General features: G+C 45.7%; 1 protein-coding gene across 3 annotated transcripts in view; it reads left to right on the forward strand.

Moving 5' to 3' along the window:
• LOC144754271 (G-protein-signaling modulator 1-like) overlaps positions 1-24,585 on the forward strand; it is a 764,693-nt gene that overhangs the window by 196,944 nt on the left and 543,164 nt on the right. Inside the window, exon 1 of one of the 3 annotated variants that reach the window (XM_078641900.1) lies at positions 4,257-4,408. The exons of the other annotated variants lie outside the window; for them this stretch is intronic. Coding sequence (XP_078498026.1) covers positions 4,308-4,408 — 101 coding nt within the window. The 5' untranslated portion in view covers positions 4,257-4,307. Of the gene's footprint in view, positions 1-4,256; positions 4,409-24,585 lie in introns of those variants that run through there. 3 annotated transcript variants of the gene reach the window in all.

Here is a 24,585-nt window from a genome sequence, read left to right on the forward strand (position 1 = left end):
GGTGGGGCACCAGATCTGATTTTATCTGTTTTTCACAAACTAATCAACTCATATAGAGAAAATTCCAGTTGATACCGGGGCCCAGATGTATATCGCAGAATCAGGCCATTCCGATCACAATAGTGCCTTCCCTTATGTAGGAAACACACATTGCGATTCGGTAACAAGTTACCAAATCGCATTTTGATTTGTAACCCAGTACTGGGTCGGTATTTGGAAAAGGCATGTTTAGGGCATCCATTCTAAATACTGAATCGGATTGGTATTTTGTAACCTAATTCCGGCCGCAAAACATTAATATTTTACCACTTCCTCAAAGGAGGTGGTACCGCGTTCAGAAATGGGGAGGGGTCACCAAAGGACCACTTTCCCTTGTTGAATGTTGTCAAAAACTTTTTTTAAGAGAAGGCTGTGGTCCCATGGTCTTCAGTTTACTAGCAAAAATGAAACAAACTTTTTTTTTAACGCTTTCCACTTTCCTTTAATGAAAACATGTTGTACTTGAATTTAAAAATTGCTTTATTTACACAGACATGGACTGCTGACCCCAGCAGGCCACCTTCCCTGCGATGCCAATGAATCATAGTGGGTCGTAATTTGCGACCTACCTCAATAATATTCATAAGGTAGGGCGAATTGCGAGCCACTAGGAATTGGTAATTTGCAAACTGACTCATTAGTATGTAGGTCGGTTCAGAAATTACCACTGTTAGCAAAAATACGATTCGTAAATTGCAACCAGTATTTTACAACCAGTTCTCAGTACATTTGTCCCCAGGTTCTTTTTGAAGCTGCTAATTAGCTTTTTGGATGTGCTTGTTTCAGGGTCCAATTTTAGCAGTAAAGTTTTTGTTTGCTTTTTTGATCTAAGTATATAAAGTTTACTGTGACAAATTCCATAAGTTACTGCTGAATCCTGTAGAAACATCTGTGACTGGCCTTTTTGAAATTCCATGAATCACTCTACCATACCAGGTTGATATATTTTAGCAGATACAAATTCATCAGTGTGCTGTATGCTTTTGATTATAATCGGAATGCACTGATGAAGGAGGCCGTCTATGCTGCCAGCATTGATATTCGACTGGCGTTTCTTAGGTGTTGGTTTCAGTGTGGGCAGTGAGATTGGCATGATGTAGGCATGGGCAGGTGGTGACCACAATAAGAGATGCCTGCAGACCTGCTGTCTTGTGGTCTGGAAGCTTCCGAATGAGACATAGATGCCAGTGTCTTGGGGTTGGTGATGGACAGAGGTGGCGGTAAGAGTATATAAAGGGCGGGTCACTGCAAGGAGAATGAGTGCTTCTGCCGGATGTTAGGATATGCTACCTGTGTGTGCTCCAGTGGTTAATTTGAGCTGGTGGTTTCCGGTGCTCAGCACTGGCACTCAATCATCAACACCGGCACTTTTCATGAGCACTAGAAAGGACACATTCATTTATGGAAGATTGTGATTTGGCCAGAGTCACAGGATCTTGAGCTGACACCGAGACATGAACCTGGTTCCCCAGCTCCGAAGTCGGCTGCTCTGTCCATTATGCCACATCATCTCCCCACTTTCATGGTTAGTAGTTGCTTCTGTTTTAGGTGGCGCTAACAGGAGAAATGTGGTGGTGCAAGTAGCCTCCTCACGAGAGCCCAGGCACTTATTTTTTCACATATTAACCACTGCACTGGCGTGCTTGGCCCATTCCTTAGGGGGGGTGTTGTGCAAAGAGCAACACTTCCTTCACGCTGTGATTTTTGGGTCAGAACGGTGCAGGAGAATGAATACAAAAGTGACTGTTGTTTTGGGTTTTCATCATCATGCAACAGTGTGAGCTAACAAAGTGCAAAGTTACACTTGATGTGAATTGTATACAACCAGATAAGCAGTTACATCTGATGACAGTTCCTGTCTTCTGCAACAATGTGTGGTAACCAGGCAAAGCGTTACTTAATATTAAGAGCCTCATTGTCTTTCTTGATGCAACACAATGGCTTTTGAGTTTGTGCTTTATGGAAAGCGGCTACAATTTTGAAATAGCGCCAGTTGCAGTCTGAGTTCAGTGGATCAAAGAGTGTATTGCAATTGCAGTTCCCTAGTGCTTCTAATGCCTGACCAGGCACCAATGCAAACTGTGCTGTGGGTGGAAGAAAGGATGCAAAGTAGACGTCAGATGTAGTGTATGATGCTGTGCTTGAGGACCAGAGTTGTGGTCATATTGTATGTTTGTTGCTACACCTATGAGTGACTATGAAGAGGTAAGGAGTGAGAGATAGGACGGTTAAGATTTAAGAACTGGTGAATGGATGGACAGGAGGTGTGTGAGGACAAGTGTTTTGGTGTAGTGCAAGAATGCCAGAAACTTCTTTGACTGTGTCACTGCAAGTGTGCCTGAACATAAGTGTAGCTCATTGCTTCTGAGGACCATTCAGGGTCGACAAGGTGTACTCAGGATGTCCACGACTGTTTTACAAAATTAAAAAATAATTAAATGAACAAATTAGAATTATTAAAGAGAATAAGCAAAATCGGAAATGTTAAAGCCTTTCTATATTCGTGAATTAAACAACATTTTTCAATATTTGAACATTTGCTTGATGTATGCTTGTTTATGTGTTTGGTTTTGAGGTGCAAATCACAGAAATTGCTGAGGCCAGGGGTTCTCTGCTTCCAATAATGACTCAGTGGGGGTCCCCGGATTCCAGTAATGATTCAGTGGGGGGGGGGGGGGGGTACACACGAGTCAAAAGGTTAAGAACCGCTGGTGTAGGCAAAAAGAATAGTGTGAGACTAGACGTGATCTTTCCTGCATGTGCACACCTATCATCATTGAGATGTCTGTGACGCACAGGCCATTTCAGTATACCAGAGATTAGAATATTACACCCCTCACCGTTGTATGGTCTCGGATGGCTTCATTGCTGTGTGAGCAGCAATTCCATGGAGCAGATAATTTGTATGTTTTGGTGGCTCCTCTTAGCTGTGTAGTGGATCAACCATAAGTTATTGGTCGCCATGGTATGTGGTCAGACGGGTCCATCGTGGCTAGAGCTGCAATGATCGGACACAAGTGACGCGCTTTGCACGTCTTGGGCCTCTTCCAAGCTGTAGCAAGAATCACACGGAATGAGACTCCATGAACAGAGGCCTTAAAATCATCACAGAATGAGCCTCTTCCTGTGATCCCTCTGACTAAAATCAAGGATGGAGGAGGAAAGTATCTTGGGCACACACTGCTGAGGATGGAAGATTGTTAGGGTGATGTGTGTGTGTCCATGACCACCTTCCCTTTGAATCAATGGTCAGGAAACGAAATGCCTGGAGTTATTGAAGTGGAAAGGGAAGAGATAGAAACCATGAATTCCGTCTTTGAATCCATAAGGTTGGGGAGCAAGGTGGACCCCTCTTTTTGAGGGGTAAGATGTCACCCCAAACTGTCAAGGGCAGAAAGGTAAAGCGGGTTAGTTGTGGCCTGTGGGGGCAATGCAGATTTCTGCATTGTTTACCCCTGTTGGATCTCCTATTAGGTGGGAATAGTAGTAGTAATAATACTTTTATTTGATTTAAAAAAAAAATCGTAAAACTTTGTAAAAGCACGTTATAGACAATGATTTAAAAATGGTGATTTAAAAAAATACAAGGGATAAAAACAGTGTCATGATTGCTCAGTCCTCATCAACAGTTGAAATAAGAAATATTACATTTAAAGTCAGTGCAATTTTAAAAAAAAATGCTAGGATACTCTTTAAAGAGAAATCAAAAAGTAGTGCAGGAGCGGATGGGGTGAGGTCAGACAGGTGGGAATACTGCATGCGTAAAGTGTGGTCCTTGATGCAATGCAACTATACGACTGTCCAAGATTTTTAGAAGTACTCCTGGTCGCTTGTAAATCCCATAAAAAGGTCACTATCTACTCCTAACTTAAAAGTAATTTGACCAGATGTGCATGGTGTCGCTATATAAAGGCAATTACAATAGAAACCAATGCCATGTATTGAAGAGGCTGGTACAGCAGAGCCCCGTGGCATCGGCGGCCATGTGGGCACGTGAAAGCCCTGCACCCAGGGAAAGAGGCACCCAACTCTCCCGCGCGCCCCGCGTCGATGGGCGGCGCTGATTGGCGCGTGCGGACGCGATGCCAGCCTGTCTCCTGAAGGACGAATAGATTTCAATTAAAGCCCTTTGGAACAGTGCGGATGCTGTAGTCGGTGTCAGAGGCCTGTGTGGCGCCCGAGCAGTAGCCATGGCAACGCCGGTAATGCGCCGGTGGAAGGGATGTGCATGAAGTTGCCTCCTCTGGCGGGGACTGAGAGCTCTTTGCATGCGCGCAGCAGCAGCAGCATCAGCACCGGCGGTCCCCGCAGGAGGAGGGCGCGAGCCCCTGCCTCCAGGAGAGGAGGCTGGCCGGGCACTGACTGGCAGGTACTTTCTTCCTCTGCATTTTTTTTGCTGTTTGATACCCTTGCCTGTGTCCCTTTCTCCCGTGGTAGCGTTTTGTTTCTATCCAATACCTTTACAAAAAATGTCGTATCATCTCAAAATCCGGGCACCTGTAGGAGGAGATGCATTCGATCAACACCTGTGAAGCGCCGCACTGTCAGAGTCTTCACAGGCCGCTGCCCTCCGTGACGTAGCAAGGGTGACATGGCGATAGTGCAAGAAAGGGACGTGGTATCCCTGCCCCCTGTTTGTTAGTAGAATAGAGCCTTATTTAGGGTGCATTGAGAAACTAAAACTGAAGGTCGTGGTGCCACTGCACCAGCCGCACAAAGATAACTAAGCCCTTGGTCACATCAGCAGGGCAACTGCAGAGGCCATCACGGGTAGCTGACTCAGCCCCAGCCCTTCTGGTAGCTTAGAAGCAGTGCATAAGCAGTTGGGCTTGTGACGTCTTCTAACGGCGCTGCTGATCTGTTCTTAAAAAGCAGAAAGAAGAAGTCTGTTTGACAGCGACCCTGGAAAACACCGGAAGTGCCTGGTGCCCCCGAAAAGCAAATTGGCTGAGGCTGTCCAGCGTCAGTTCTGGACTGCCATTTGTGGCAGTGTGGCATTTCTGGCAGTTTGGCATAGCCAAAAGGGCCAGCTTGAAAGGACCAACGTGTGGCCTGTTTTTTTGTGTCATCACTGCCTCCGGGAGACAAGAACACGACCCACTCCCTGCCAGCTCAACACTGCCCAACATGGACCCAAAAGGGCCGAATGCGCCCGCGGGCTGTCTTTCCACTCACCCTGCAGATGCCTTGTGCGTTGGTTCATTTTATGTGGCTATAATGAAAATCTAGCAAGGATTCAGGGCTCTCGGACACCCTGGTTCAGGCAGAGAAGTCAATTGTCGCTGGCATGTAACTGACCCTACCCAGCCCCACAGGCCTCCAAGAGGCAGCAGAATGGCAGCTTCCGGTGCTCACTCGGCAGCTGTTGTCACGATTCTTCAGAATGCACGGGGTCCTGGACTGGACGCGAGGAAGCCCGTGGACCTGAGGCAGTGTGACACGACTGAGGGTTAACTAGAAATGCCGGCCCGTGGGACGCGTCACGACTCCTCTCTGGCCACGTCCACCTGTGGGGCGCTCAGTGCTCAGCCAGTGTACAGAGAGGGGAGTCTGTGCCTTATCAGCACTGCAAAGATACACCCTGACTTCTGAATACCCTGAAAGTCAGAGCTGCTGAGAGGAGCCATTACAGAATTGCCACTCCTCAAGGGATATTGATTCGCAAATTATTTAGATTATGGCATTTCCCTGTTTATCTACTCTTTTCTGTAGTATTGTGGCATGATTTACTATTGTATTTACTTTAATGTATATTGAGATATGTTCTGAATAGGAAAACAAGTTGAAACTTAGAACTTTTAAAATAAAATTCCATCGTGTGGTAGTTTCCTATCTGCCTATGACTCTTTCTCTCATATATGTCTGTGTGCATTTTATGTAATTATATATCTGCTCCTGTGTCTATCTGCGTTAACTTTTGATTAACCTGCCTACCTATCATCCATCCATCCCTTCCTTCCTTCCTCTTTCTGAATCTCCTTCCCTTGGTCTCTCTCAAACTCTCTTTCCGCCCCTTACAATCTCTCTGTTTCTTTGCCTCTCTATCCTCTCTGTCCCTCCCCTTATGCCTCCCATACTCCCAAACAAAGTACCTATGTCTCCCCTCTCGCCCATCCCCCACGGTGTCAAAACTGGGTTCCATCCGGATTTCCGGGAGGCAGATACCTGCAAACAGAGCAGTTGTACAGAAGCAAACAAAGCTGCCCTAAAGGAGACTTTTATTGTTTTTGTAATCATTCATATGGCACACAGCTGGCCAATGGCATGGGTTCTGCACTTCCGGGAGTACAGGGGTGACTTTGCAGACAAGGCTGAAGGGCCTATCCCTGGGCGGAGTAGGTTTGTGGGGATGTGCTGTCAGTAGGGGTGTTAGACGGGATTGTCTTGAGAGTTAGTGAGTTCAGGGGCCTAGCTATCATTGGTGCAGCAGGTGCAGTGGCACCGGGGCCCAGAGGTGCGAGGGGCTCACTGAACCCTGATTATTGCTGTAATTCACAGTTCAAACAGTGGCCGGTGTTATATTTGAGGAAGTGTTTTAGTTCCATTTCACTTCCCCGGCAGGGGTGTTTGATGTGCGACCCCCTTCTGACTGAGTCCCGATAGTCACGACCTGTGATGTAGGGACCGAGGAGATAAATAAAGGGGACCAGGGCGTGGCCTCAGAGTCGAAACCAACTGCGGTGTGTGGTGCATTACTTTCTGGCCGATCTGCTAATCTCCAAGCTCGACTCTTGAGGGCCATACAGTGCACACCACACAACAGCCGGGGAAAGGGGGGGGGGGGAGGAGAGAGAGCCTTTTTCTCCTTGCTCTAGGGCCCATGACACACTAGCTCCACCCCTGAGTGAACTGTGGTGTTGAAGGGTAAAGCCAGGTAGGTGCAGCGGGATAATGCATGTATCTTCTTGGTAGGGGCCCAGGGCCAGTTGAGACCCAAAACCGGCCCTGGAAAAGTGCTTGGCCAGCCCCCCAGGGGTTTGGGGCTGTGGCCAAGCTGTTTACCAGGGCCAGTTTCTGCCGATTTCGTTACAGGGGTCGATATTGCAGCTATGCTGCAAAAATGGCCCTGTAACAAAATCACCCCCCGGGGGCCAAAAACCGGCAACCAACCCTGGCGGCCGACCGGGGAAATGCACGGTGCCCGTTATGGCCAGTCCGGCCATGTTGGGGCCCAGTGCCTGGCAGGTGTATCTGTGTCTGGTCTGGGCCTAGTGGAAGGCAGGGTTTTGCGTTCACTGGTGTCGGGTCAGGTGTGTATTTGTGCAGTGTTGTGTGAATGGTCATGAATTTGTCATTACACATTCGGTTGCAGCAGTGCTTGAAATGGAAATAGAAAAGTGTTGGCACTCACTATCCACAGTACCTATTGTCTACTGTAAGTGCAAGTACTATGCCATTAAAAGTATCGCGCCCAGTGCTTTAAATGGGCCTTTAGATCTGCTGGTACTCACAGCCCAGGGCACCTGTTTGTTCCTGACAGGTGCCAGTACTCTCCCATTAACTGTATTGGAACAGTGCTGTCACTCTTCCAGCAAAACTATTGCATCTTTTGAGAAGTGCAGGTACTGTCCCTTTAAAACGATAGAAGTGTAGGTACACCGTACCTATTAGCACCTGCTCATTTAAAGCACTGGATTGCAGGAAAGATGCGATTGACTGAACATGATTGCACGTGTCGCTTGACTACGTTCTGTATCTTGCTGGGTGCACACGTTGTGTTCTATCTTACGTGTACTGCGCATGTACACGTGAGATAGAACACGACGTGTTTATGTCATACATGCTGCGCGTCCATAAGGAAGCGTACTGCTGTGAGCACGTTGACACCTGCCAAGGGGGCACATCTGTGCAGTATTGCATGTGTGTGCTCTGTTCTGTCTAACGTGTGCTGTTGCAAGTAGTGTGTGTGAGACATTTGGGGTCATGCTAGAGGTTTGTGCTCATGGGGGCTGGAAGAAGTGGTGCGTGTGGGGTGCCGCAGCACCCCCCAAAAAAACCATGCTGGAGTTCAGAAGGTGAATGAGCAATGAACAGGCCTTTAAGTTTTGTTACATTTGTTCTTGGTTCAAAGACATCAGATGTTGCACTTTTCATTTCTTTCTCTGACTGCAAAGTGAGAGGATTTTGTTTTTTGAACTATGTGACAATCTTGCTGGGGTACAGGGATACAGTTGGTGTGAAAGGAAAGGCTGTAGGATGTCAATTTTATTCTAAAACACAACATTTAGATTCCTGTACAAATATTACAAACCAGGCAATTCCTTTTTTGTCATTCTGAATTGGGATGGAACAGAGTTTAAGAGAATCAAAACAAATCGAGGGCGTTTTCTTGGTGATCCGCAAACGCTAATTATTGGCTGAAGCCCTATTTCCATCTATATCTATTTGTGCGATTTATAGTTTTAGCAGTAAAACTGCAAGTGCGCGCCAATTTAGTGGCATTTCAATGGAAAATAAGCTGTCTGTAAGTGACAATGCGCAACCACATCACACTTAGATCTACATTTAGGACAGCCTGCTCCAAAAACACCTATGAGCTACATTCTACGCCTGTACCACTTTCCTGCTGAATGCACGAATCTTATGTGTTACACTTAAACTTGTTCTTCGTGTGGTGCTTATGCACAATCCCTATGACTTGAGTGATGTAACATTGTTGGCGGCACCCCCACTCTGACAATTGTTCCGGCACCACTGCATGTGCTGTTGGTATGGTATTGCCACCCAACGAGTGGTGGGCGGAATTTGGGTAGTCGCGCTACGCAAAACTCAGCAAAACTGTAAAAAATCTCTGTGAGCACACAGAGTTCTGCAAACATGCAGAATTGCTTATTCCGCCCGTTCGCGATGCTTTTTTCCTGTTTGCCAATGCTGTTTGCGTGCTCTGGGAAAATATCTTGCGGACACGCATTTTGAAAGCGCAATCAAGCAAAAAATTCTGCGAGGCTGCGCAATTTTTGGCAATTCCGCGTTCTCCGCGGAACACGAAATGACTCAAATTCCACGAGCGCAACGGAATTTACCGCCCAGGCCTACACCCAACCATATGTCACATCTGGGCAGTGGTAGATGCATGAGCGGAGTTCTTCCAACTTGTTCTGTTGATGGTGACGCTCCCTGAAGGATATAGTCACAGGAGAGGGAGCACAGTATTGTACTGGTGCCAGAAAGGTCCCCTAAACTGGAGATGTAACTCCAGTGTGTGGGCTGCTGTAGGCTTTTTTGCAGTCTACTTGTAAAGTTCCAAGTTCTTCTTGTTTAAGGGGAGGAGAGTTCTTTTGAGAGTTGGGTTCGTGTTTTTGTGCCAAGCACAGCAGTGCCTCGGGCCTGCCTCTTCAGATGGCCAGCGGGCCTTGAATCCTATATTTAGGGTGGACGCCACTTCAGACCTCTGCAGAAGGCGTTGGCTGCAAAGCACATGGAAGCCACCCTTTTCTTTCAGTCCATTCCAGGAAACTGTGCTCAAAGAAAGCCACAATTTATGGAATTATATTGTTTCTTTAAAAGACTTGCATCTATCGGGAAGCAGGCTGGCTACATTAACTCTATCCTGCTCTGCCCGCACCAGATGTGTTACTTTTGGAGAGTTTTTGTAATGTTTAAATGCTTTATTTGAAGATTAACAGAGTTACACAGTGAATCCGTAATACAAGGAAAAAGACCAAATTCTTAGAAACAAGAGTTGTAACAATAAAATGGCAAAGTACAAAAACAGAAGAGAAAGCTATTTTTAAAAAATTGTGGGAAACTTTTGGATAGTTTACCTCTTTCACGCCCAAACAGTTGGTCTTTGCTGTGCCTTAAATGTTACTTGTTAAAGTTTAAAAGGGGTTCTTGTTAAGTGATGCACAAGACATCTTTTGTAGATTGTGATTTGGCAAGTTAAAGAGGGGTTCACAAAAAACACTTAATTCAGTTTTCATATTAGGGGCAGAGTCATACCCTGCGGACTGCCTCCCACAATTGTGGTGCACGTTTGTTCGCTCTGTGTACTCCTTTTAACGTGATCATACCGACGTAATACAACCAATATGCATTCACCTACGAGATGCACATGTTGAGCTGCCCGTGTCTTTTGACGTGGAAGCGGAAAACCAAACTAACAAAGCCGCTAGGTACAGGGCATGAAAAAGCTATTTTTGGTATTTCAATGTGGGTTAAATAGTTTTTTTTTGTTACAAGCCTCGTGCCCTCCTGCTACACGACGTGTGGGTTAATTCTATCTTTTTGTTACATGCAGCATGTGCACTCCTGCTACATTGCTTGTGGGTTAATTCTATCTTTTTGTTACAGGTAGCATGTGCACTCCTGCTACATTGCTTGTGGGTTAATTCTATCTTTTTGTTACAGGTAGCATGTGCACTCCTGCTACATTGCTTGTGGGTTAATTCTATTTATTTTGTTACAGGCAGCATGTTCACTCCTGCTACACTGCTTGTGGCTTAATTCTATATTTTTGTTACAGGCAGCACGTGCACTCCTGCTACGCTACTTGTTGGTTAATTCTATCTTTTTGTTACAGGCAGCATGTGCACTCCTGCTACATTGCTTGTGGGTTAATTCTATCCTTTTGTTACAGTCCTCGTGCACTCCTGGTACATTGCTTGTGGGTTAATTCTATCTTTTTGTTACAGTCAGCATGCTAACTCCTGCTACACTGCTTGTGGGTTAATTCTATCTTTTTGTAACAGGCAGCATGCGCACTCCTGCTACATGACGTGTGGGCTAGATCTATCCTTTTGTTGCAGGAAGCATGTGCACTCTTTCTACATGGTGGGGGTTAATTCCATCTTTAGCTACAGTCCGCGTGTGCACTCCTGCTACATGGCAGAACGCATCCAGCGTCCTGTATCTTTATGTTACCCATCTAAGCATGCGTCATATGCTAAGATAGACTCAACACACGTGCTCTTCTACCCTATGACGTTTGGAAAATGGTGGTGCAGGCTGGACCTGGTCGCCTGGGGCATTCTGATCGCACTAAATGCTCGCTCCTTACAGGAGTGAGACCATTCCAGTTTAGCCACATAACTTATTGTTTGCTTGGACATAAATATCTGGTCAAAGGTTGGCCTTTCAGATGCCATGCTTCAACCATTGATTCAAACTGGGCATTCAGTGCAGTTGTGTTCTGGTCTGTAGGCCGTCCTACCTATCACAGGCCTTTTCCTCAGCTTTCTCTAAAATGGAGTACCCGGACTGTAATTTTGGATTACAGTCATTTATATATGCTTCAAGTTGTGTATGTGGTCAAAAGTGACTTTAAGTGTCTACCCTACTGAGGAGTGGCACCTCAAGATTGGATTGTTGCAACATTGTCAGCAAAGTTTTACCAGCTAAACCATCAACCAACATGTTTCGGCTCACAATCAATCAAGGCGCCTTATCCTGAGGGTGCATCAATGAGGCTTTAAGCCTTACGCCTGCTACCAATAAAAACAGCAAATTCAGTTTAAAAAAGTGTGCAATTTGCATACAGTGTTGGTGCAAGGGAGGGCTCTGACCCTCCCAGTATTTTCCAGAAGTAATTAGGAGGGGTCCAGCAGGAGATACCTACACTCTGAAGTCCCCACCCTTTGGAATACCCTTCCCCTCGCCAACGTAGAATTTGATAATTTCTCAGATTCACCTAAATGTCAGAGAGGAGTGGTTCAGTTGTTGAAAGGTCGGCTCTCAAGCCCGCGACCCCTATCACCACCCCTTTTGCAACACCCTTCCTTCCACCTTAGAACTAGATACTTTTCTGAGATTCAGGAGAATCCAAAATTCGTCGTCTATTGACAACCTCCTTCTCGGTGGCTACGTTTAGCCTGTGCCATGAGATCAGTATTTTACGTGACCAATTCCGTGCAGTTAAATATCATATTTTAGCATTTTTTTTATGTAATTCAATTTGAATGTAGCATTGCCTCGCTATCACTGTATACCACTGATTTCATAATTGCATTGACAAATAGGATACAATTACATTATTTATTAACTAAAACGATACAATTATAATATTTATTACCCACCTGGCCTTGTTAAGGTAAAGCAGCTTGGGTGCCCTCTACCAGAGGCATAGAGTCTAGGAATATGAGGTTTTTCACTTGTTTTGTGGTCGTTCGTATGGAATTTCTTTGTGCAAGGGTTGAGGTGTTTGAGCAGCATTGAGTGCATGGATTGTGGTGTTTGAACAGCATTGCATGCATGGGTTGGGTTCGAGCACCATTGCATGCAAGGGTTGGGCTGTTCGAACAGCATTGCGTGTTTGGGTTGGGCTATTCGAACAGCATCAAATGATTGATTTGTGATGTTGAAAAAGCATTGCGTGCATGGGTTAGGTTGTTCAAGCTGCATTGAATGCATGGGTTGGGTTGTTCAAGCTGCATTGATTGCATGGGTTGTGTTGTTCAAGCAGCATTGAATGCAAGGGTTAGGTTGTACAAGCAACATTGAATGCATGGGTTGGGTTGTACAAGCAGCATTGAATGCATGGATTGGGTTGTACAAGCAGCATTGAATGCATGGATTGGGTTGTACAAGCAGCATTGAATGCATGGATTGGGTTGTAAAAGCAGCATTGAATGCATGGATTGGGTTGTACAAGCAGCATTGAATGCATGGGTTGGGTTGTTCAAGCAGCATTGACTGCATGGGTTGGGTTGTTCAAGCAGCATTGCGTGCATGGGTTGGGTTGTTCAAGCTGCATTGAATGCATGGGCTGGGTTGTTCAAGCAGCATTGAATGCATGGGTTGGGTTGTTCAAGCAGCATTGACTGCATGGGTTGGGTTGTTCAAGCAGCATTGAATGCATGGGTTGGGTTGATCAAGCAGCATTGAATGCATGGGTTGGGTTGATCAAGCAGCATTGAATGCATCGGTTGGCTTGTTCAAGCAGCATTGAATGCATGGGTTGGGTTGTACAAGCAGCATTGAATGCATGGGTTGGGTTGTTCGAACAGCATTGAATGCATGGGTTGGGTTGTTTGAACAGCATTGAATGCATGGGTTGGCTTGTTCAAGCAGCATTGAATGCATGGGTTGGGTTGTTCAAGCAGCATTGAATGCATGGGTTGGGTTGTTCGAACAGCATTGAATGCACGGGTTGGCTTGTTCAAGCAGCATTGCATGCATGGGTTGGGTTGTTCAAGCAGCATTGCATGCATGGGTTGGGTTGTTCGAACAGCATTGAATGCATGGGTTGGCTTGTTCAAGCAGCATTGACTGCATGGGTTGGGTTGTTCAAGCAGCATTGAATGCATGGGTTGGGTTGTTCGAACAGCATTGAATGCACGGGTTGGCTTGTTCAAGCAGCATTGCATGCATGGGTTGGGTTGTTCAAGCAGCATTGCATGCATGGGTTGGGTTGTTCAAGCAGCATTGCATGCATGGGTTGTGATGTTCGAACAGCATTGAATTCATCGGTTGGGATGTTCAAGCAGCATTGAATGCATGGGTTGGCTTGTTCAAGCAGATTGAATGCATGCGTTGGCTTGTTCAAGCAGCATTGCGTGCATGGGTTGGGTTGATCAAGCAGCATTGAATGCATGGGTTGGGTTGATCAAGCAGCATTGAATGCATCGGTTGGCTTGTTCAAGCAGCATTGAATGCATGGGTTGGGTTGTTTGAACAGCATTGAATGCATGGGTTGGCTTGTTCAAGCAGCATTGAATGCATGGGTTGGGTTGTTCAAGCAGCATTGAATGCATGGGTTGGGTTGTTCGAACAGCATTGAATGCACGGGTTGGCTTGTTCAAGCAGCATTGCATGCATGGGTTGGGTTGTTCAAGCAGCATTGCATGCATGGGTTGGGTTGTTCGAACAGCATTGAATGCATGGGTTGGCTTGTTCAAGCAGCATTGGCTGCATGGGTTGGGTTGTTCAAGCAGCATTGAATGCATGGGTTGGGTTGTTCGAACAGCATTGAATGCACGGGTTGGCTTGTTCAAGCAGCATTGCATGCATGGGTTGGGTTGTTCAAGCAGCATTGCATGCATGGGTTGGGTTGTTCAAGCAGCATTGCATGCATGGGTTGTGATGTTCGAACAGCATTGAATTCATCGGTTGGGATGTTCAAGCAGCATTGAATGCATGGGTTGGGTTGTTCAAGCAGCATTGCATGCATGGGTTGTGATGTTCGAACAGCATTGAATTCATCGGTTGGGATGTTCAAGCAGCATTGAATGCATGGGTTGGGTTGATCAAGCAGCATTGCGTGCATGGGTTGGGTTGATCAAGCACCATTGAATGCATGGGTTGGGTTGATCAAGCAGCATTGCATGCATGGGTTGTGATGTTCGAACAGCATTGAATTCATCGGTTGGGATGTTCAAGCAGCATTGAATGCATGGGTTGGCTTGTTCAAGCAGATTGAATGCATGCGTTGGCTTGTTCAAGCAGCATTGCGTGCATGGGTTGGGTTGATCAAGCAGCATTGAATGCATGGGTTGGGTTGATCAAGCAGCATTGAATGCATCGGTTGGCTTGTTCAAGCAGCATTGAATGCATGGGTTGGGTTGATAAAGCAGCATTGAATGCATTGTTTGGGTTGTTCGAACAGCATTGAGTACATGGGTTGCAGTTTTGGAAGAGCATTTTGTGAATGGATTGTGGTATTTGCCCATCATTGCATGCACAGGTTGGGTTGCTCGAGCAGCATTGCTTGCATGTGTATGGGTTGTGCAGTTCAAACAGCATTGAGTTCACGGATTGGGGTGTTAGAGGAGTATCGTGTGTATTGATTCTTATGTTTGACCATCATCGCATGCATGGGTTGCAGTGGTTAAGTAACATCGCATCCATAGCTTGGTCTTTTAGAGTAGCAATGCACGCATGGGCTGTGGTGTTGGAGGATCAATGTGTACACGGCGTGGGGTTTTTGAACAGGCAGTGCATGCCATCGGTCAAACTTCTAAAATGGGTTGGATCTCATCAATAATGTATCATGCACACTCCATGAGTGATGCCTGGTGTGTTCTGTGTGATTGCACCACAAGTTGCAATTTAGCTGTAAATGATGTTGAAAAATGTGCGGTAAGAGTCACCGCCCTACTAGAGTGGTAGGAGCCTGGATCAGTATAAAAATCAGTGAGTAGAGCTTTGCAAAGTTGCAACCAGCTGGTACCAGAATAGCATGCTGATGCAAAACTGGAAAAGAGATGTGATTTTAGGGCGTAACTCCTGGCCATGGAGGGGAGAGGATGTGCCCTAATGGCTAGGGCGGCTGACCTCGAAGCTGGGAAAACGGGTTCAGGTCTCGGCAGGGATGCTGAGCATCCTGTGATTCTGGGCAAATCATTTAATCTTCCCGTGCCTAACAAAAATGAATGTGTCTGTCTGTAACGCAACTGGTGCTCATGTAAAGTGCTCTGATACCTTCGGGTCTAGTTCAAGCTATATAAAACTAAAACTAAATAAATAATTGTAGGTGAATCTTCAGTATGGCAGCCAGAAATTGAAGACGATGGTGATATAGCGCTTTGTGTGTCGAAGATAGGAATGAATTTACAGCCAATGTATTGGGTTCAGTGTTAATTGCACGTGCACTGCTCCATTTTGAATCTGTTGCGGCTTGATGACCGAGTTCTTAGACAGTTTTTAGAAAGCTCACTGGAGTGGTCCAAACGAGGAAGCACGAATGCATTAATTATTGTGGAAAAGTAAAACAAGATGAAGCAGCTTTCTCATGATGCACGGTTGACAGAAACACTAATATGTGGTCACTTTGATTTGAGATTCACAGGAAACTTTGAATCTATCAAGAATCCCACTTTCTTGTCAGCTGCTTCTAGGCATGATTCCAGTTTCTTGTAGTCTCTCCGGGAGTAATTAATGGTGCATAACATCAAAGGCTGTAAAGGAGTCCAACAGGACCAAGACTGTGTTCTCTCCAGCAACAATTTGCATTCTTAACCTTTTCGACGCTGATGACTGAACCACTCCGTCATCAGCCGCGGTGGCGCTGTGCTGATGACGGAGCGGTTCTGTCATGGCCCGCCCGACGCGCCTGGGTGGCGCGTTCTATTGAGCGGGCGGGGCCATGACGGAACCACTCCGTCATCAGCACAGCTCACCCGAGGCTGGTGATGGAGCGTTTCCATCACCAGCGTGTGAGCGCCGCGCGGCCCCCGCCCCCTTAGCGCTGCGGAGGTGTTAAGGTGATAGAAGAGCCACATTGACCGCCTCCGTCCCGGTGCAGGGTTGAACGTCGGCTCCTTCAGAATGAAGCCGGCATTTACTTCACTATACTGCTGGGGCTCTCCATGAGAGGTGTGGACATTGGGAGATGGTCTACGACTGGTCGGGCTCGCAGGATCTAAAGTGTCCTTTCTTAAGGGAGTGACAATAACTTGCTTTTTTGATTTTCTGGAACCACTCTACTTGTTCCTGTACAGTTCGCCCCCTTCTTCAACCTTCACCCACCTACAACACAGAGCCATCTTTGCTGAACCAGGAAAAAGAGGAAATCCAGAAGGGGATCAGTTTTGGTTTATAACCTCCAGCTGAGTCTGGCCAAGCAGCATGCAACAATTAAGGGGCTTGGAACTCGATAGCCAATCAGGTTACTCAAGAGTCCTGCTGCTCACTTCTGTAGCACACCTCTAATGCATTCAGTGTGTTCATGGACTATAGAGCTGTGGACTCACAGAGTTGTGTTAATGCAATGAATTAGGGAATGACATTCTTTGGAGACTTGAGTTCACCACTGACTCTAAGTAGAGCCAAGTTAAACTTTTTTCAGTACTATTCGAGGCCAAATATTTCCCAAATATTGTTATCTTAAGGCATGTGACATGGTTCAGATGCCAGGTGCTTTCGACTGGAGGACCGCCCCGCTCCCCCCCAGAAGAAATCTCTGGAGGACAATGCACCATTTGTAAACATGCTGCCAAAGTTTAATTAAAACCCCTAAATTCCTCTTTTTCTCCACTGCCAAGGGATTTTCTCCATTAAGAATGCGTTTCCTCCCTCCTCTGAGAGTGTTCTCTTACCATTCTCCCGCTAAGCCACACTTGAGCCTCCCCTTCACAGGAATACATATGAAGTATTTCAAGTTTGGAAACTATCTGTAAAATATTAGTGAATATCCCCACACTAATGTATTTTGGATGTCGTCATCTTTTGTTGGTGGACCCTCTGGGAAGCAGCGCTATTTCTTGTTTTAAGTCCTGGGTGCGAGGGTAAAATTCCACCTCTCGTGATTATGTGAATAGGGACTAGGATTTTGCTCTCCGACATGACTATTTTTGTGGACCCATGTTGAAACAAGGGGATATAAATGACCCACTTGTATGAGGCTGTCTGGTACATGGCCGGGAGCCATTCATCATACGTGCGGGGCAGGGAGGATCGCCAGTGCCGGAGGACGCAGTTCGTACCTGTCTCCAGTGCCGTATGGAGCAACCAGCACTTAAAGCGAGACAAGGTTCGTAAATCCGGAAAGTCATGGAGAAGGATTAAGGGTCGAGCCAGCAGTAGGCAGAACCTCGCTAAGCATGGCACCAACTACCTCACAAACGCGTTGGACAGTGGAGCAATAACCAAGGACGTGAACTAGATCGCAGCGGACATCGTCACAGCGACAACAATTGGAGTGGGGCAGCAGCTGCGCCGCCCATAGCTTCGCTGGGGTCCAGTGCCAGTCATGGAGCGATTTAAAAAGTTAGAACTTTAACTGAGCTTCCCTGGCTCCCCTGCCCAGGGCCTCCTGGAATTCCACCCAGGTCTCTGGCTCCTATTCCACCCGGAGGCGAGCCCGCCATTTGGTGCAGAAGCTGTCCAGCAGGAGTACGGAATATAAGTGTCTGGGTCAGGGGGAAACATCCATTACAACGTAATCATTACATTGCACTGCTTTTACCTCACAGCTATTACAACGCAACTGACTTTACATGGCATGCCATTACAGCGCATGTCACTACAACGCATGCCACTCCAACTCATGTTATTACAACGCATACCATTACTACGCTTTATAAGGTAAGTAATAGAGATTTTTTTACTTTTAGGCTGGGTATGGGTTTTGGGGTAGATGGGAATAGTAATTTTTACCCCTTACACTATCCAACACTTACCCTACAATTGCACTCCCTGGAGTGGGAATAGTAATTTTTACCCCTTCACTATCCAACACTTACCCTACTATTGCCCTAAAAGTATTATACGTTTTAATGGTATGCATTTTAATGGTTTGCGTTGTAATGGAATGCGTTTTAATGGTAGTTTTTAAAAATGCATTTTAATGGCATGCGTTGTAAAATCATGCGATGTAATAGTAGTTGCAATGTAAAAACCGCATTGTAAAAGCAAGCGTAATTGTTTGCATTGTAACGTCAAATATTCGGGTCAGGAGGCTGTAAAAGCCGGTCATCACCACCTGGAACCGACCCAACGGCTTTAGGAATTATACCACTGGTGAGGACAAGAGAGATCCGGGACAGGGCCCAGGTGGTGAGAGAGACAGTGACACAACTTAAGGTATAGCCAATACTGACTAGGAGGAAGACCGAGCTCAACCAAACTAGAGGAAGAAAAATCTTTATATTTACGCAACATGTACCATCTTTCACGCTGCTCGTCAAACACACTGTTTCAGTCCTGTGCCTACACAGATGGCGGCCACATTTTGATGTTTTCGGGGTGAATTCGACACAAAAACCAGTGTTATAAAAGTTTATATCTCAAATTGGTCTTCCAAAAAATTTAACAGACTTAAATTAAATTTGGCAAAAAGATAGATTTCATATGACCGGGATGCCTAGGGTAAGTCCAGAAGGACCAGATCCATAGCGGATTTTTTAGGATAATCACTGACTACGTCATTGAGTTGCCGTCAGATCCTGTAAATTTATCTTATATCAGCATCTCGAAAATCCAGTTTAAGCCTTACTGGCCTGAACCTAGGTTGGATATTCCTCAATAGGGCCATCAATCTTACAACCTTTAGGTGATTACCTTATGGGTGAGCCTATGGGTTCAAGTTCAGTTTCTGCATGATTAGTGCCCAATCTGGGTTTGATACTGGACTCTGCTATATGAAAGTGCCCCAAGGTTGCCATGATATTGCATAACTGGCTCAGCAAACACACCTCACTTTTCTCCCTTCACTACCCCAAATGCTCTCAATGCCTCCATTTTACCTGTGCTTAGTGACTGCAGCTGAACCTACCCGGCCCTTCTCAAGTTTAAATTTAAAAACGTCAATGTGTTCATAACGATGTAGCCAAACTTGTTTTAAAGTTAGGTGGCTTTGACCATGAGACACCCACACTGTGGTCACTACACAGGTTCACAAGGGAAAACATATAGAGTCGTTTTCAGAAAGCCATTCTACATGTAAATTCAGCTTACACATGCTAATGCCTTTTTTAGCTTGGGCAAATCCAAGTTTATGAGTCACGACCATGACTTTAAACGTTTGAAAATATTTACTCGTGTAGATTTTCTGCTTGAGCAAATCTTCACCTTGTAGATGGGTTGGGCGGTCTGGGTTGCAATGCGTTGGAAAGTTTGTGGGCATTCACAAACTTTTTTCTTGGCCCATTCCAACCTGGGGACAGTTAAATCAATCAATCTGGGGTTTGTGAAGCGTGATACTCATCCGTGAGGGACTCAATGCGCAGAGGGGGGGGGGGGGTCGTGCAGTTCAGAGTCAGCCGAAGAGCCAGGTCTTGAGGCTCTTCCTGAAGGTGTGCATCGGGGATGGGGGGGTGGGTCTGATGTTGACTGGGAGCTTGTTCCAGGCCTTTGCCATGACGTAGGAGAATTGCCAAACAACAGTTGATGGACAGAACGCAGAACAATGTCATACATTCACCCCAGTACAGAGGTCTGGGCCTAAATCCATTGTTTTTTTGCACTCCACACCACCCCAGTTCAGACATGGCCATATGCAAATCAGCCTTGACCCTGTGCCTCATGGGAACAGTCCAGCCCGAACTGCCAAGCCATGTCTTTCCTGGACCGGAATCAAGCATCCTAGGACCGGTTTCTGGCTATCAGCCGTCTTCAGCCAGGATAGCTTGACTCCAGTGGTGTGGAGAGCATGGGACTCACGTCTGCTACCCCGAGTGGGACGGGTATGCTCAGACATGAGTCCCGTGCTCTCCATGCCACTGGAATCAAGCTATCCAGGCTGATGAGGGCTGAAAGCCCAAAACCGGTCCTTGGATGCTTGTTTCCAGTCCAGGGAGGACCTGGCTTGGCAGTTCGGGCTGGACTGTTCCCATGGGGCACAGTGTCCAGACTGATTTGCATATGGCTGGGTTCAAACTGGAATGGCATGGTGAGCAAAAAAACGATGGATTTAGGACCAGATCTCTGTACTGGGGTGAATGTATGACATTGTTCTGCATTCTGTCCATCAACTGTTGTTTTTGCATTTGTCATCCCGAGTGGGACGAGTAGGCTCAGATGTGAGTCCTGTGCTCTCCATGCCACTGGAATCAAGCTATCCAGGCTGATGAGGGCTGAAAGGCCGAAACCGGTCCTTGGATGCTTGTTTCCAGTCCAGGGAGGACCTGGCTTGGCAGTTGGGGCTGGACTGTTCCCATGGGGCACAGGGTCAAGACTGATTTGCATATGGCTGGGTTCAAACTGGAATGGCATGGTGAGAAAAAAACGATGGATTTAGGCCCAGATCTCTGTACTGGGGTGAATGTATGACATTGTTCTGCATTCTGTTCATCAACTGTTGATTTTGCTTGTGACGTAGGAGAAGGCTCTTCCACCTGCTCTGGTTCTGCGGCTGCACGGGGTTTCTGCTAGGGCAAGGTCGGCGGAGCGGTGGTTTCTCTTGACTATGTGGAAGGAGACTCGTTGAGATATGTGGGTTCGGTGCTTTGGAGGGATTTGCAGGCATGGGTCAGTAGTTTGAATGTTACTCTCTTCTGGACGGGGAGCCAGTGGAGGTCTTGCAGGTGTTAGGTGATGTGTTCATGTCGTGGGACGCCAAGGACGAGTCTGGCCGCGGTGTTCTGGATGGTCTGGAGTTTGCCCAGCAGGGTTTTGTTGATTCCAGCGTAGTTGGAGAACTAGTCTTGTTCATGTCAGGAGTAAATGAGCTTTGAGGAGGGTGGAATGGAAACGGAATACCCCAAATTGGCAAGGGTGCAAAGGAAAAATATCTTCCCCTAGAGAAAGCAAAGAAAAAAGCTAACTAGTGCATTACCTTAGGGATTATATCACAAGGAAACAAGCATATGTGCATATGCTCATGTGAAAATAAAATTCACAAAATGTTTTTGGGAATACTACTGGGGAGACATTTGAATCTTTCTAGGACTACTGCACAAAGCCTTTGTGATTCCAGATCACTCGGAATGCCCTTCGGACATGGGTGTACACCTAAGGAAATAGAGGCATGTTTTTTTAATGGGGTCCATTCATTCTAATTCATTGTGCCTTCTGCTTAAAGCATTGCCAGGGTGCAGTCTACTTTGTTTGCAAAGTAAAGTTTCCAAGTAAGTTTCTAAAAAAGCACTCGGATACACCAGTCTGGTCTGTTAGGTGTTCTTACCTCTCCAATCTGTTTTAAGCATGAAGGCACATTTATTTCTTATCAAATCAAGGAATAGTTGTGTATTGCTCTAAGAACAATCTTGGATCACCTTCAAATCAGGTGTATTGTTGAAACAAAACTTTCCTTAAGTCATGAAGGGCATCTACCAATATATTCCCAGCACCTAGATATCACTAGGCGAATGTTGCACTTTATATGATTTAGGACCTATCATAACATGATATAAGGTGGCGACGAACTATAAAGCCAGTGTTCTTCTAGACTATTCTCTATGTTGTCATCTTAGCATCCAATGTGATGAGAGAGATGGTGCAACAATTTAATATCCTCGTGATGACAGTGAGGTGCCTGCACTTGGCGAATTTGAAACTGAAATCTAAACCTTAGTGGATCTCCAGGTGAGCGCACAAACAGCCAGATGGGGCTGCTTAGGGGAGAGCCTATAGGTCCCCATGAACTGGTATTCCTTGACTGAAAGAATGCCAAGGACTTTTCAGAATATAAAACATGTTGTGCTCATTGATAGACATGACCAGGTCTGAGACGCTTTGCATTCCTCAGAACCTCCCTAGATCCAGTTCCAGAATTTGTGATGAATTTTACATCGCGGATCCTTAAAAAAACATTTAACTCCGGAGAGTGAATCAGAGTTTTAAGAATATCTGGATTACTCATGTTCAATAATGGGATCACTTTTATCCTCCCGTGGACAGATTTAGAATATCAAGCAATGAAACTTTAATACTGACTATGCTAAGATATTTGATCAAGAGCCCATGGGACCTCGGATGCGTGAGAAATATGATTCATATGATTAATATTTGTGGCAGAGAGTGAAAAAGCAGTAAAGGCATAATGGATTAGCCTTGAGACCACGTGAAGTGTGGCAGAAGACAGACAGTCTGGGTCGGAATGGCCTTTCTGGCACCCTGGCATTTCCCCAGGAGGCTGCTAGTTTGCGAGCTGCATTGAGCTTGATGGGCCGCCAAAACCCAACAAAGCACCAGTGCCTCTATTGTAGTTGAAACCTCCTACAGAGTGGGGCTGGTTTTGCGAGGGTTGATTTTCAATCAGTTGGAGAGAAGACAAGCACATCTTATGCAAGGAGAGAGTGGGGGCTCGGGGACTTGAGCTGAAGCTTTGTGTCTCTGAAATGGGTTGAGCAGAGAAGCATTTTGGGCCTACTATATTAGAGAGACCAATTGAGACAGTATGGTCTAGTCAACTTAACTATATTCTAGCTGGCAGGGCCTATATTGAGGGTTTCATGCTGCAGGTGTAGGGCAGAAATGTATGTAGGGTATTTTACATTTTATATGGTAAAACGGGATCCTGCTTCAATTTCCAGCCTGCCCCTGAACACAGGCAGAACATCTGTGCCACACAGCAATGTTGTTGGTATGTATCCCGCAATGACTCATGGGAAAGGCAGAGAGGGGTGCACTGAAGGCTCTGTGAAGGCAGCAGAGGCTGATGGGACTGTGCAGTGCCCTAATAGGGGATGCCTTGCTATGGGTTGCGGATTCCTCTAGCCTTGCTTATGCAAAATCAACTTTCATGGCTAAATGTTGCTCGGTGGTATCTCGAATCACTTTTTTTAGGCAAATGAGTACATCTCATACTAAAAAAGTCACAAGATATCAAACCATTCTCCTTCTAGTATCCCGGAAGACTATTTTTCTGCGACTGGCATGACTAATTTTTACCCAGATACCAAATCAGATACAGAGTCTGATTCTATGTATTTACAATTGTTTCTTTCATGGTCTCAGCCATTATACATTGAAAAAGTCAAGCAAAAGTAAACCTGCAGTGACAATTTCTGAAACCTTTGACATTCTGTAAAAGGTAAAGTTTACGATAAATATTCTGCATACATTTTCCAGCTTGGCTGGATTTAAGTAAATTGTAAATGATCTCACTATATGGCGGAAACAATATTACGTTTGCTCAGGTATAGGTAAACTGAGTAACTTTACAACCTTTGCGAGGAGTGATAATTTGCAACTTGGCAAAACTTTACAGGTGAAAATAAAACTTAGCCCTCCTCAGTGCATACCTCAGGGAGCATCTTAGAGTTCTAGCCAAGGAGGCAAGGGCATAAGGAAGGGAGCCAGGAAACAGGGCTTGTGGGACTGAAGTCCTTAAGGGAAGGATGCTCTCTCAATCAGTTTACATGACCCACCACTAACCCTCAGGGCTCTCACGGACGACACTAATTGTAACGCGCCCACCACCCAACTCTGCTTGAGTTCTCACTTGAGAACTGTAGATCTAAGACTTAATACCATAGAAATAATATTAAAGAAGCCTTTTAATGTATCGGGTACAGTACTAGGAGATAGAAGACATCTTCTTGTCCCACTTGGGTATGATGAACTTGTGCCACCCAGGCAGGGATCCAAACATTATGGTTAAGTTTTGTTCAGAGACAACTTGAGCCAATGGATTTGATTAAGTGGTACAACAATCCTCCATCTATGCCACTGAATTCCACAATTACCAAATTTTGATTGAGGTATGGATACAGTAAGACTATATGGCAACAAGAAGCCATTGACCGAGTGGATTCTTCTGGTGACTTTAGATGAATGTAGACTAAGTCTACTAATATTCATGAAACTACAAGTCGTCCAACTTGTTGCATGAGCTCCCGATGACCAACTTTACTTTCATGCCGCAGTGTCTGGAATTCCATAGTGGCTCCGTAGGGCAGGGCATGTATTTCAGTTGCCAAAATTCTGAGTAAATACTACACTCTGCTTTTTTGTTCCTTGTATACTGTTTCATATGGAATTGTTCTCCCAATACTGAATCAGCAAACGGAGAGGACTCAGATGAGGCATTGCTTACTCTCTTGCTCTTTCAAATTAACATAATTTTGCATTAAGTCGCTTACTTATCTGGAGAGGATTTGAGATTCGAGAATTGAATGCTCCATTCATTACAAACTATCAGAGTTGGGCAATTGAAGAGTTTTGAATGTTCTGGTGATGTTCCCTTGTCTGTAGGCTTATAAGGAGCAATGGTGAGAAAGACTAACC

The sequence above is a fragment of the Lissotriton helveticus genome, chromosome 5_1 (genome assembly GCF_964261635.1).
Source record: "Lissotriton helveticus chromosome 5_1, aLisHel1.1, whole genome shotgun sequence".
Classification (NCBI taxonomy): domain Eukaryota; kingdom Metazoa; phylum Chordata; class Amphibia; order Caudata; family Salamandridae; genus Lissotriton; species Lissotriton helveticus.